At 33.6% G+C, this 12,913-nt stretch overlaps 1 protein-coding gene across 2 annotated transcripts in view; it reads left to right on the top strand.

Annotated features, from left to right (window-relative positions):
* Positions 1-12,913, top strand: part of dennd1b (DENN domain containing 1B) — a 96,726-nt gene that overhangs the window by 69,851 nt on the left and 13,962 nt on the right. For both annotated transcript variants that reach the window (XM_088927045.1, XM_088927046.1), the window contains 6 exons: positions 2,874-2,975; positions 5,247-5,337; positions 5,766-5,806; positions 7,743-7,811; positions 8,117-8,173; positions 9,097-9,183. In XM_088927045.1, coding sequence (XP_088783171.1) covers positions 2,874-2,975; positions 5,247-5,337; positions 5,766-5,806; positions 7,743-7,811; positions 8,117-8,173; positions 9,097-9,183 — 447 coding nt within the window. The remainder of the gene's footprint in view (positions 1-2,873; positions 2,976-5,246; positions 5,338-5,765; positions 5,807-7,742; positions 7,812-8,116; positions 8,174-9,096; positions 9,184-12,913) is intronic.

The raw sequence follows: 12,913 nt of genomic DNA on the forward strand, positions 1-12,913 counted from the left end.
GCCTTTGAACATTAGAAAACTGACAAGCTACACAGTACTATGCTGTTTTTTTTCCAGTTTTCCATTTTTATTAACTTTTTGAAAGATTCTAGTAAACTGCTTTACAGTTCATTCTCAGTGTAACATAGTATATTGTCATATTTGGCAAAGCCTCTGTTTCAGCTTTAGAAAATAATTGGACTGCATAGGCTAGGAGAATGGGAAACCATAATTTATGCATCTACATAATCTGTAAACACTAACTGTCTTTGTTTCTAAATTATTGTGTCAATTATTATGTTTCAAAATGAATAGAAGAATATATATAGCTTCATGGCTTTATTTAACTTTTAACTGCAACAATTATCTTACACTTACCATTTAGATTTCCAATAACTCACTAAAACTGCATTTCTTTTTTAGAACAATTTTAATAGCCTTATGAATGGTGATGTGGATACTGAAGTTATATTTTTTCTGTCCTCGATATATTCGATTTGGACTCCAGACTTTGAGATCCTGTTTTTGGTAGTGCATTCAGAGCAACTTTTAAGATTAATATTTATTGTTTTATTTGTCCTCAATCTAAACTGAGCAGAAAACAATGGAAAGTGGAAAGTGGTGAGATGATAGTACCAATGAATCAAGAAAAATGTATTAATATAAAGTATAGAAAGTATTAGTATTGCTTTGTATGAATTTCAAAACTTTTATTTTTTATTGTAAAAATGTATTTGAATTTAAGCAGTGATTGCAGCTTGTGTTGCTGTCTCAATGTAGCACATTAACCCTTGTGGAGGAAGAAGTTAATTCCACTTTTCCAAAAGAAAAATGAACACAACTTTTAATCCGTTAAGTCTTCTTGGGTGTGAAGACCACTACTTTACACAGAGTACTGGATTGTTTGCACTCATGTTATTTACCTTTATATATCTTTATAGAAGATACTGTGAACATGCATGTTTTTTTTCCTTTACTGAACACACATTCTTCTTTCCCTAAATCCATCTTTTATTAAGGAATTATTTTTATTGTCATTTTTTCGTTTTTAAAGAAAAGATCTCTCTATTATTATTTAATAATGGTATACATTGTAAAACAATTCTGTGTATTTATTGCATTCTTTAAAGCCTTTGTAAGGGCCTTTTTAACTTTTTAATGTATGAAATAGGATGCATGTACAATTTGGCTCTTATGTTACAGAGGAGTGGTATTGGTATGAAATCTTTCACATTTCTATGCTTTCATACTTGGAAATCTTCTTAAGCTAAAACTGACATGGACTTGCTCAGCTATATGTGGAATCTCGGTATTTTCTGACATCCTCAAACCTCAAACATACAAAACAGGGTATTCCCTGGAGAGAAATAGAAACTGTATTGCCACCCTGCTGCTTCAATATATCAAAAGAAATACATTTTCATTGAGTGTTTAATCAAAAATTCATTTTCCAGTGCAAAGCTACGTGATTAGAAAGGATATACAGCTTAGTATGCTTCGTTCTACCAGTGGTGTCTAATTTTACCCTTTCTCTCAGTTTCTGAAACTAAATTATTATTTATTATAAATAATTAGTGAAAAAAGAGCGGCCGGGATATGGTACAAAATGAACAAACTGCTGATGTTGCCAGATCATCTTTGTAAAATATATGGAGATTTAGCGCAGGCCTTCATTTAGTGCTTAGTGATTCGTGAACCTCAGCTTTCTAAACTGTACCTGCAAAAAGGAAGGTTTTTCATAATCCCCCGCTTGCATAATTTTTTCTAGCTCCCCTTGGACTACACTTGAAAGTTTTATTTTGAAAACTCTAAAATATATATTTTTTTAAAAAACAGCACATGCTTTATTGTAGGTTTTTTAAGTAGCTCATCATGTTGGCAGGTGTGTTGGAACTAGTTTCTTTGGCTGACATAAAAGTAAATACCTACACGGTGAATCCAGTTTATGTTTTGACCTAATTTTTAGTAATACGTTAAAATGTGCAGATGCCAATATTATTAACAGGAATAATAATTATTTGAAGTAATATAAATGCTAATTATATTTTATTAGATCCGATGTATATCCTCACTGGCTCTTGCATTTCTTTTTCTTAATGTTTTGACCATTGAATCTGTGTGGCAGGCCCTTTTTTTATTTTTTCATTATGGTATGATGGTACAGCATGTACTGTCTTACAGTAAACCAAATTAGATTTTAGTAATGGCTCCTCTATTGTACCTGTCTGTAAAATCATTGGTTAAAATTGTAACTTTTAACACATAAAAGACCAGGTATAATCTCTTTATTGTATCATTAATTCTTAGCTTGAAAGCTCAGTTTTGTTCTAAAGTTAAAAAAAATGAAAATACTTCTCTGTAACAAGAGTTCTGATAGCAAATTTGTTTCCTGTTGCTCATTAGTAGCACTGAATGTGATCTCTGACTGCAGAGCTCATTATTGGCACCATTGCCAGTTATATCGCCTGTGTATGTGAGACAAAGATTCACTCCTAAATAAGAAGATTACAGGAACAACACTGTCTAGGGAGATATATTTTCATTGGTAAATAATGTTTTAATTCCACTATGAGTCCTTGGTTCTACAGTGTTCTTTTTCAGGACAAAAATAATTTTTAAAATTCCTAAAAAAATGGGCTATATTTTGAACAACATTAAATCATTGTCCTTTGCATATATGCCTATGATGGTACTACAGTTAGCAAGACTGAATGATTCAATACTGCCTGGAATATGTGACATTTGAATACAATAAAAACTGAAGTACAAAGACAGGTGGTAAAACAAAAAAAAAGTGTTTTTAAAAGAATAATGACACTGCAGTGTACTGCATAACAAGAATCATTATTATCCAAATCTCTATCATATGTCACTTTTGTTTTGTTCCTCATTAGGGAGAGCCAGTCACCTTTTGTGAAGAAAGTTTTGTAAATCACCGGTCTAGCGCAATGAGAAGTTTCCTGGAAATGGCTGTAAACCTTCAACTTTTCAAACAGGTAAAGATTTTGTGAAGTAGAAAATACACATTTTGTGGATCAGAAATATAATTATATGATTGTGTGACTGTTTAACCCTTTGAAAACCAATTCATGTATTTTCTTTGGGCAACAAAGGATTTGTATGTTGGGGAAAAAAAACTCCTCCTGTTTTGTCCTCTTTGAAGCAGGACAACTAAAACATTTATTTTTTAATTCCTTTTTTATCTGCATGAAACCCTAAAAAAATAATCCATTAAAGTGTGTTAAGTGGCATACTTTACACTTTTCAATCTTCATATGGTTGAAGGAGGCATACAGTTTTATAGATTGTTTTATTCTGTACTAGAAGCTTCGTGGCTTTTTATGAAATTTTGTATTTCCAAATACTTTGCTTAGAAATAATTTTGCTGGACATGTCCTTGACAGTTCCTAGTCTCATTACTGTGTCAGATGAGAAGAAAGTTAAAAAGGTAATATGATAAACTGAATGTTCCATATAATATACAGAGTTTCTAATACTCCTAGAGTGAGCTTCAGAGTAAATTAGAAGGTAATGTCATAAAAACCAAAAGGAACTATCTTAACCATTAATTAAAATGAATCCCTGTTATGTTGTACTGTTCTTAAGCCAGTACCTACAGAAAATGTTACCATCAGCAATTGCTTTTGATTAAGAAATGTAAACTATTAATACTAGTACTTGGCAAGCCTGCCTTAATGAATTTCTTTTTTATCGACAGTTATAGTTTAGTGCCTTGGTTAGCCTCAGATAATTTTTTTTCACAGAAGGATGAGAATAACAATTAATCAAGCCTTTGTTTCTGACGTGAAAGAAATTCATAACCTTCCTAGAAGAGATAGTGACAAACAGTTCAAAGACTTTTTTCAGCTCTGCAGTAGCTTTGGGTGCCTTTATCTTCTCCTAACCTCAGTGAAAAAGTCCAGTGATGTTCGTTGCTCTGACCATGAACTACATCCATTTAGAAATAAGCCTGTTCCAGATAAATCCTACCTGCCAAGAGAAAGCAAAAAATGTGTCACTGAAAATCTGCTTTCTTTCAATTTTTATCCATTTTGGTGTTGCTGGTGCATGCTTTTTCTCCAATAAGGTTTGATTCATTTCAGTTTCTCCACAACCCTTACAAGAATCACTTGCTGGCAGAGCTTGCTGTGTTTTTATTTTTTGTGCTGTGTATGACACTTCCCATCCCTGAACTAATAGTGTGAGATCACAGTGCATATTAATATTGAGAAATATGTCTTCTCTTTTAGCATGTTGCCTGTTTTTATTATTGTTTTCAAAAGAAGTAAAAAGGCCATGAAGATATACAATCCTTTAAAATCTTGTAATCCTTTTTAAAAGGTATATATGTAAAATCACAGTATTGTGTGATGCGCTAAGATGTGTGTAAAGAACTTTTATTGTTGTTTTTTTAGGAAACCAAGAAAGAAAACCCTTTGCTTTATTTCTCCACAGAATCGTTACTGTTGATTTTTAACAGCCTTGGGGGAGTCTTTTTGCTTTTTTTGACTTTGCTTTTCTGTGCAAAATGTATGTGGATCATGTTTTATTGGGATAATACAGGAGATATTATGATGTTATTTGATAGCTGACATGCAGATAAGTGAAGCACTAGTGAGGTGAGCATTTTAGGGTCATCATGAATATAAATTGGGATGCACATGACATTGTGTACATTAAATCTGATTGCTCTGATTAGAGGGAGTATTACATAATTACATTACGTTATTTTTTTACACCCAGAATAGAACCAAGGATTCCAGAATTAGATGCAGTGCAAGAAATGTTATATTAATCTAGCATGCCGCCAGAATGTTTGTTTTGTTGTGTGGATGAAGTAACACAATGCAACACCAAAATTTCATGCCTGTGTAATACACACAAATATTGTGCTTTAAGGCTCTTAAATGTTTAGTTATGAAAATGTTACCTTTTTAGGTTGAGTAATTTCAAAACATGAAATACATCTCCTGCTCTCAACTGTGATTATTTTTAGCTTATTTGTCTCTTTGAAATCTGAGCATTAAAACTGGTAATCACAATATGATTTATTGAATGTTTTATGCCTTCTGTGTGACAAAGGAGGAAATTAAATTTCCCGACACTAGACATGCTACATGCTGGCCTGTAATGTTAATCGACCAGCTGTTCTTAATTTTAAGATTCTTCACTCTTTTTAATTTGTGAAGATGTCTGGAACAGGTAGGATTAAACAATATTTTGTCATTTACCTTTAATGTGACCTGAACTTTGATTTATTTCTATAGTTCATTGAAGGCAGACTAGCAAAATTAAACGCAGGAAGGGGCTTCACAGATATCTTTGAGGAGGAAATCACGGAAGGTGGTTTTTGTGGAAGTAAGTAGCACTATTTATGTTCTTTGTGTAACACGGATCATTCTCTATACTAGCAATGCTTTTATAAATATCACTATTTCATTTTCATTGAAATATTACTTTCTGCATTTCACAAATTGTTTAACAATTTGTCTTTTTTAGATAAATATGTGGTCTTAAATCTCTTCAACCAGAAATTTAGGAACCCATGAACTTGAATGTACCGAAAGAAACATTTTAATTGTCTTTGTTTATTTCTTCCTCATGTGTAGGCAACCATTTCCTTTCTGTTTTAATGATAAATCACTTTTTGGTTAAATTGCAATAAAAGTGTCAGCAATCACAAGAATGCATTCATTAGCAACAGGTACAAAATGAGTACTATCAATATTAACTTACAAATGTTTTTAAATATATTATCATTCTTACATATATACTTCTAATTTTAGGCAACTCTAGGTCTTATCAACAATGGATGCAAACAGTTAAGGTAAGGACAACTTGAGATAAAAACAGTTATTACCTGATTAATAACTTTAAAAAAAAAAAGGAACAGAGTAAACATGAAAGGGTTTTCTACTTTTTTACGTTTTTGGTTTCAGATATTCCTGCTTTTCACTAATCTTTATGTACAGTTTTGTTAAACAAGTCATGAATGTTGTGGGTTCCACAATCATATTACATTCCTCATCTACATACGCAAGAGTATATGTGTGATACAGGTAGTATCTTATCAGTCCCCAGTGAAATAGTCCCAGCACAATTCTCCTTGAGTAACCATATCCTAACTAAAATAAAGTGGTTTACTAGTTCACTTAAAAAAGATCACATTCCTCTTTGGTGAGTAGAGCATTTTTGTATTGAAATGCCCCCTGTATTGGAGTGTTTGGTTAAATAAATGTGTGTTACACTTTGTTAAAGAATCTATTGGTGTTCACCTGTCTTTATAGTATTGCAAAAGTAATTAATCCATCATATTATTTCACACTTGCATCATAGGAGAACATATACAAATAGATGTATAAAAACAATAGAAGCACATTCTATAAAAGTGTTAACGTAGTTATAGGTTTCCAGACAGCAATGATTTGATGTGGCAGCTGGTCTTCCAGGATTCTAAATTGTTCTGGCAGGAAACACATCCATTGCTCAGTATCCACCAGCTCAAAGTCTTTCGGTAAACTTGAGAGGGATCAGAACACAGACGTATATTAAAGTTCAAATCTGTTGACTGCAAAAGGCCTACTTCCTTTTTTTAAACTGTTTGGCATCAAGACATTTAGTGCAAAACGCTCTGCTGTTCTGAATCATTTACCTCTGACAGAGTGGACTTGTGTCATGGGATGAGCATGGTTAGCCAGTAGGTACAGAATTCAGCAAGAGGTGTTTAGCATTCCGGTTTGGAGAAAATGTCAATGGAAACCTTGAAGGTGATGAGCCATTGCAGATCTGACACCTAGCAGGCACTCAGATTATCCCAGAAACAAAAGTATTGTTTGTATATATTAACAGATTTATAAACCATACCGTAAATTCTGACTACAGTCAGTAGATTAGTTATATAAGTCTATGCTTATCTAATTTTTTACATTCTGTGAATATCTCAGCTTGCTTTAAATATATTCTGATAGACCACTCCTATTACACTGAAGTTATACACTACATAATACTGTAAATATACTGCAGGTCTTTCATATACAGTAATTACATATCCTAAATAGGGGATAGAAAATAGAATTAGAGAGAAATACATACTGTATTGCTTGTTGTGATGCAATTTAGTTCGCAGAGAAAGAGAAATATCCTCATGATCTTTTATCTAAAGTTTTAATTTTTGTTTATATTTTTTCTGCTAATTCTGGAAAATTTCACCTCACTTTTCACCTACTGTATATTTATGAGAACAAAAATTAGACTAAAAAACTACACAAAATCTAAAATATTTTATATTTCTTTTCACCAATGTGGTTTTTAGCATTGTGCTTCCTTTTCTTATTTGTATGTCTGGAGAAGGGGAATCAAGATTTTTTAATTTATCGTTGATGGTTCTGTTTTGTCCAGAAATACCCTTATATTACCCTTGTATTTTCTTTGTGTTTTATTGGTATCAATTATCTGAAGACATATTAGTAAGATAGGTTAATATTATTAGTGCTTACTGAAAAGCAGTTGATTCTTTTCTCATAGCTGTCTTTTGTACCTCCAGTAACTAAACCTGACCTGTAACATGAAGATACAAGGTGTTAATAGCTGGTAGTGTACTATTTGTAAAGCATTTTTATATGAATATATAATATTATTATATGTCCAATTAATTTCCAATTAATGTCATTTCTTATAATAAATAAGCCTGCACTTTCCAAGTTTTGTTGTGAAAAAGCCATATAAATATTGCATTTGATGTACATTTATTCTTTTCTTCCTAGAAAGGTGGTGCTTTTATTAACACTGCAGTAAACAAAGCAAGTCCAGCAATGAAAACTGCCTACAAATTTGTAAGTTTTTTACATTAAAATCTCAGCTGTTTTATACCAAATTATACAATGTTATACCAAAATATTGAGTAATTATTTTGTTGCAGATTTTTTAATGAAGCATTGTTTCATTCTGTATATGTTTAAAGCATGTTTAGGTTATATGCTGGTAATATTAATTGTATCCTTCCTTGCTTAGGCAAAATGATGCAGGGAGTATTGATCGCTGCAAACAATTTATTTTATTGGAAACATTATGAATGCTCAATCTTTTTGACAGTTCAGTATTTGCAATTTAATTGTGATCTACTCATTCAATTCCATAGGCCAAAAGAAATGCCAAGCAAGGAATAAAGGAAGTGAAGAGCATGTTAAAACAAAAGGTAAACCACTGAAATCACTTGAGGTTTGTAACAGAATAACAGGAGAAAGGGCTAGACGGCCTTTTCCCCATGTATATCCTTCCCTACACCTCAGCCTTACCTCTGTAGCAACTCTTTGGCTTATAGAGCCTGACCACTTGGGGTTTCAATGACCTCACTCATATGACCTGACTGTTGTTCCCTCAGACATACGTATACAGTAGGTTAAACCAAATCTGTATCTCAAATTGCTCACACACTAAAATCCTTGATACTGAGATCAGCCCGAAAGCTATTGAAATTCCGTGATGCTCCCTGCCACATGCGTCTACTTCTATATGGAGTATGTGATTCTCCAGAATCTCATGCGACCAGTGTTTTAATCAGTTTTGAAACCTACTTAGTGCTTTGTTCAGTATAATACATTTTTAAAAACGAACCCTCTAGCTATAGCCTGTCATGTCATACAGGCAGTGAAAGGGCCCTTTATTGTTTGCATATTTTATCAATGAGCCACTGATTTCTTCAAAGTTATTGTAACGAGATGTATGTTCGCATGAGAGTGATTGCTTTGATGGCGCAATCGCAACTTGTCCTGTCAAGCTGAGAACTTGGATATGGTGCACATAAGAGCAGGCTTTCACTACTAATAGTGGTATATTAGTTGTAGATGTCTGTTTTCATTTATTAATTTCTCCCTTGTTAATCCTGTAAAAGTGGTGTACACATTGCATGAAATGAGAATACAAAGAATGTATACAGTGTTTATGTACAGTATATCAAAAATAGCCCATAGTAATTCAATATGCAAGTGCAACCTGGGTAAGTTAATTACTCCATACTATACAGAAACTTCAATTTGAGCCTTGAAAGCTTTTAAAACTGTCAATTCCAGTGACAAGAAGTTGTAAATTGCTGAAAATGTTACAATGTTTACTTTGCAGGAGGCTGATGAAGGAGATCTAGCTCCTTGTTCGGGGTCTCCAACTAGTACTAAAAGTCTATCACCAAAAAGAGTCAGGAAGCGAAAGGTAGGTAAAAAAAGACACAAAGAAATGAATTATACTATAGAGCAGAAGGGCCATAATTGAAAAGGAATTTGGCCCCTTATGCTCACTTGATTGTTTATTTTTTTTGTCTCATGGCCTTTACTGGTTGTACTGGGAACGGAAATCCCAAGTACGAAAGACCCTTGAATGGTCTGTTGAAAGTAGGCAGTTTTGAGTGCCTTATCAGGCCTAACCTGTACATCTTTGGAGGTTAGGAGGAAACAAAAGCACCGGGCTAAAGCCCACATGAATGTAGAGATCACAAAATTCCATACACATATACAAACACAATACCTGTTTTATTGTTTACCAGTGTTAAGAGTTTTCATTCTCCTCTTTCCCTGTGGGGATTGATTCCTTCAGCTCTTCCTAAACACATTCTAAGGCTCTCCTGAAAAGAGCTAGACTGTTTGAAGTCTCTTCTGTGGAACAGCATGGCATTCTATAATGAGACACCAACATCCAGGACACCATTAGTTTGAGGAACTGTTCTTTTGAGGTGTTGGTCCTGACTGGGGGAACAAGAAGCACTACATGGACAGTTTTGACTTGGGACAGAAAAAAAAACAACACATGAATCATTGATTCTTTTGCTTACTGATTGTTAATTTTGTGAAAATGATGACAATGACTTTAAAATAATTGAAGAGAAGAAGCTTGAACTTATTTTCCTTTTAAGTATATACTGAACATTAGATAATATTTTTATTGGAAGTGCATTTTTTTAAAGAAGGAATGGCTGCCTGTCGCATTTTAATTAAATTCAGGCAATTTATTTTCGGCAGTGTTGGTTAGCTTGTATTTGAGACTTTGGTAGATCCATATTTAAGATGATGATGATGGTGCATGGAGATTAACTATACTGCAGTCATTAGATAGAAATACATGTACAGTACTTTAACTTGCTTCTTATTTATTGAAATTCTTTCTATGTAAATGCACTACAATGAAATTAGAACCTTACATTTACTATTAGGAAAAAAAACTACATGAAGTGTTATATTTTTATTCAAGAAAAAAAAATCCACATTTGATGGAGCATGTCTGATTCACAAGTTTGCATTATGTTTCATATATTGAGACAGATCTGCTTATTCCATTGTCTTCCTGAAGGTGAAGGGTTTTAAAAAAAGCTGTTTACTTTCTCCGTTTACAGGAAAACAAGAATGTAGATGCATATAGTTAATGTAAACATCTGTGGAAAAGAATGTATATATTCATATCATTTATAACATGACTGATAAAGCGATGGAGTCAGCATCTTGTTTTCCTCATTAAAATAGTCTGAAGCAAAGATTTAAACCTACATTGACTTTCAAGCAAGAGAGGCTGGAGATTAGGGATTTGTCCACGAAGCACGCTCCGTCAGTAATGGGCCTATCTCTTAGTGCTGCTCAAAGCAGCATGTCCTTTCCAACGGCACCTTAGTTGTCACACTCCTTGCAGAGCCGGGAAGCAGAACACTGTGATTGCTCACCAAGAACTTATGCGCTCACTGATTTCCATAAATGATTCAGGCTCTCAGCTCCCAGAACATCGATATCTGTGAAAGCCTTGGGAACCTGAGCTGTTAGCATTGATTTTTCACTCCAAGGTGAATTCTGAGGACCTAAAGGATGCTGACATTGATTTAGTACTCAGTGGTCAGATTTTCATCATTGGGACCTCATTGCCTGGATGGACATTGTGTAAATAGCTATATTGTCAAAATGCAAAATTGCACATAAATGACATGCAGAATACCTGAAGTACCCGGCCAGAAGCTAATGATGTACAGAAGCAGTGAAAAGGGCGATTTTACAGCTCATTTTTTTTTTCTGAAGAATTGCTCACATACTGTAGTGAATATCTTCAAACTCCTATCAGAAAGGCATGTGCTTTGAAGTTTTGCAATAGGTTAAACAATACCATGAAACTGCTAGATTTGTGTAAAAAAAAATGTATTACAATTAAAGCAATATTTATTTTTAGCACAAGGTTTTAGACAGCTTGACATATTTTTTTCTCCATAAGTGCCCCTGCTCCTTATTATACAAAGCTTTGAAAGATCTTTATTCTGGGATCTAAGAGAGCACAGACCAGAAGGGCTGGTTCTCTTTCCATTTTCTTTTCTCTGGTTGGGCAGTGTGTGTTGGAACACCTTTGACCAGACCAAATCTGCTGTTTTGGGGAAGATTAAACTATGAGCATGATAAGCCTGGAGTATGAATATGCCTCTGTAAGAGTCTTTATGAATCAGAATGCATTTGTTACATTGCCCTTGCAGATTAGCTTTATAGGATTCCTCTGATCCCAGTCTTACTGAACACTTGACTGTGATCCTTATTGTTGTTTACTTACAATTTCTAATGCTGACAGAGGAACACCCATGCATGATCATAGTCGAGAACTATGAAAACATTGACATGAGGGTAGAAAGGGACAATGTTTCAAAGGAAAGGAGAATTAGAATGTGCACTCTTCATTGTATTTGATGGCTGACCTTGCAAGCGCTATGACTGGTTTGCATGTTTCCCATTGCCCATGCTGTGGGTAATGTCCAGTGGATGTTATGGAGACTTGCGAACATGCCACTGCGTTTACACCTGATTGTTGCATTTCAGTTCCACACTTCTCTTCACAACGCAGTTGAGGCTGTGGGTATCTGTAATGTGCATGGATTATGTTCTTATAATCTTAAGGGATTATTGCCCTTGAGATTCTTGTGAACCTGGTGTACCACTTTGTTGTTTGAGCACAAGTGCAGTGTGTTGGAGGAGTCCTGGAAGATGCTAAAAAATTTTCCATTTGAATAAATATGTGCACCTTTTGAATGTCAATCAGTTCAAACCTCCTGTTTGTGGCATGGTTATCAGACTGAGATTTCATTGTATCTGTCTCTATAACTACCTGGCTTGAGCTCATCATATAAATACTTCATGAAATGATTTAAATCTCAGCCTTTGTCAGTTTACTTTTGTTAAATGTCAGTATGTTTTTGTTAAAAATTCAAAACAAAGGATTTTTTTAATATGTTCACTAGAATTCCAGGATATTTAATTAAACAAAATAGCCCAAAACTGTTTACAGTACCTCTGCTAAAATGGGTAAAATTTGGAATTTAGAAATTTGGATAAAAACACATTTTCTTTCCATATAACTATAATTTTTTATTTTATTGTTATCATTGCTAAGCTAACTAAAAGTAGCAGAAATATCCAGTGAAATGTAGTTGTTGCAACTATATGAATCACATTTAATTGATTCAAAATTAACTGACCCACCTGCAAAACATCAACAGGATTGTAGTTATGGTATTTTATTTCATGAGGTGGCCCACTGCCAGCATTCATATTAGCTGTTCAATTTTTTTATTAGAGTTATTAGAGAAAATTTAGAATAGCCTCAAGTTAAACTCATTTAACTGCATTTATGTACAAACACTGCTTACATACTGTGGAAATATTTTTTTTGTTCTATTACTCACAGCTTTTAGTTTCACTGTAACACATTTAGTTGTGTATTAACACGTTTATTTGATATACCTAGCAAATTTAATGCACTGACAGTAATTTTAATTCTGTACCTATAATAATAGTAATAATTCTCTCCCTTTTTCGGCTACTTAAGAACATTTGTCTAAATGTTTAGTTCGAAGCAGAAGATGCTGAGACACTGTCCTCTTTGCTTGTCCTGTCATTTATTAATGCTAGACCTTACATTGTTTTGCTAA

Source organism: Atractosteus spatula, chromosome 11 (assembly GCF_055471065.1).
Source record: "Atractosteus spatula isolate fAtrSpa1 chromosome 11, fAtrSpa1.hap1, whole genome shotgun sequence".
NCBI lineage: Eukaryota > Metazoa > Chordata > Actinopteri > Semionotiformes > Lepisosteidae > Atractosteus > Atractosteus spatula.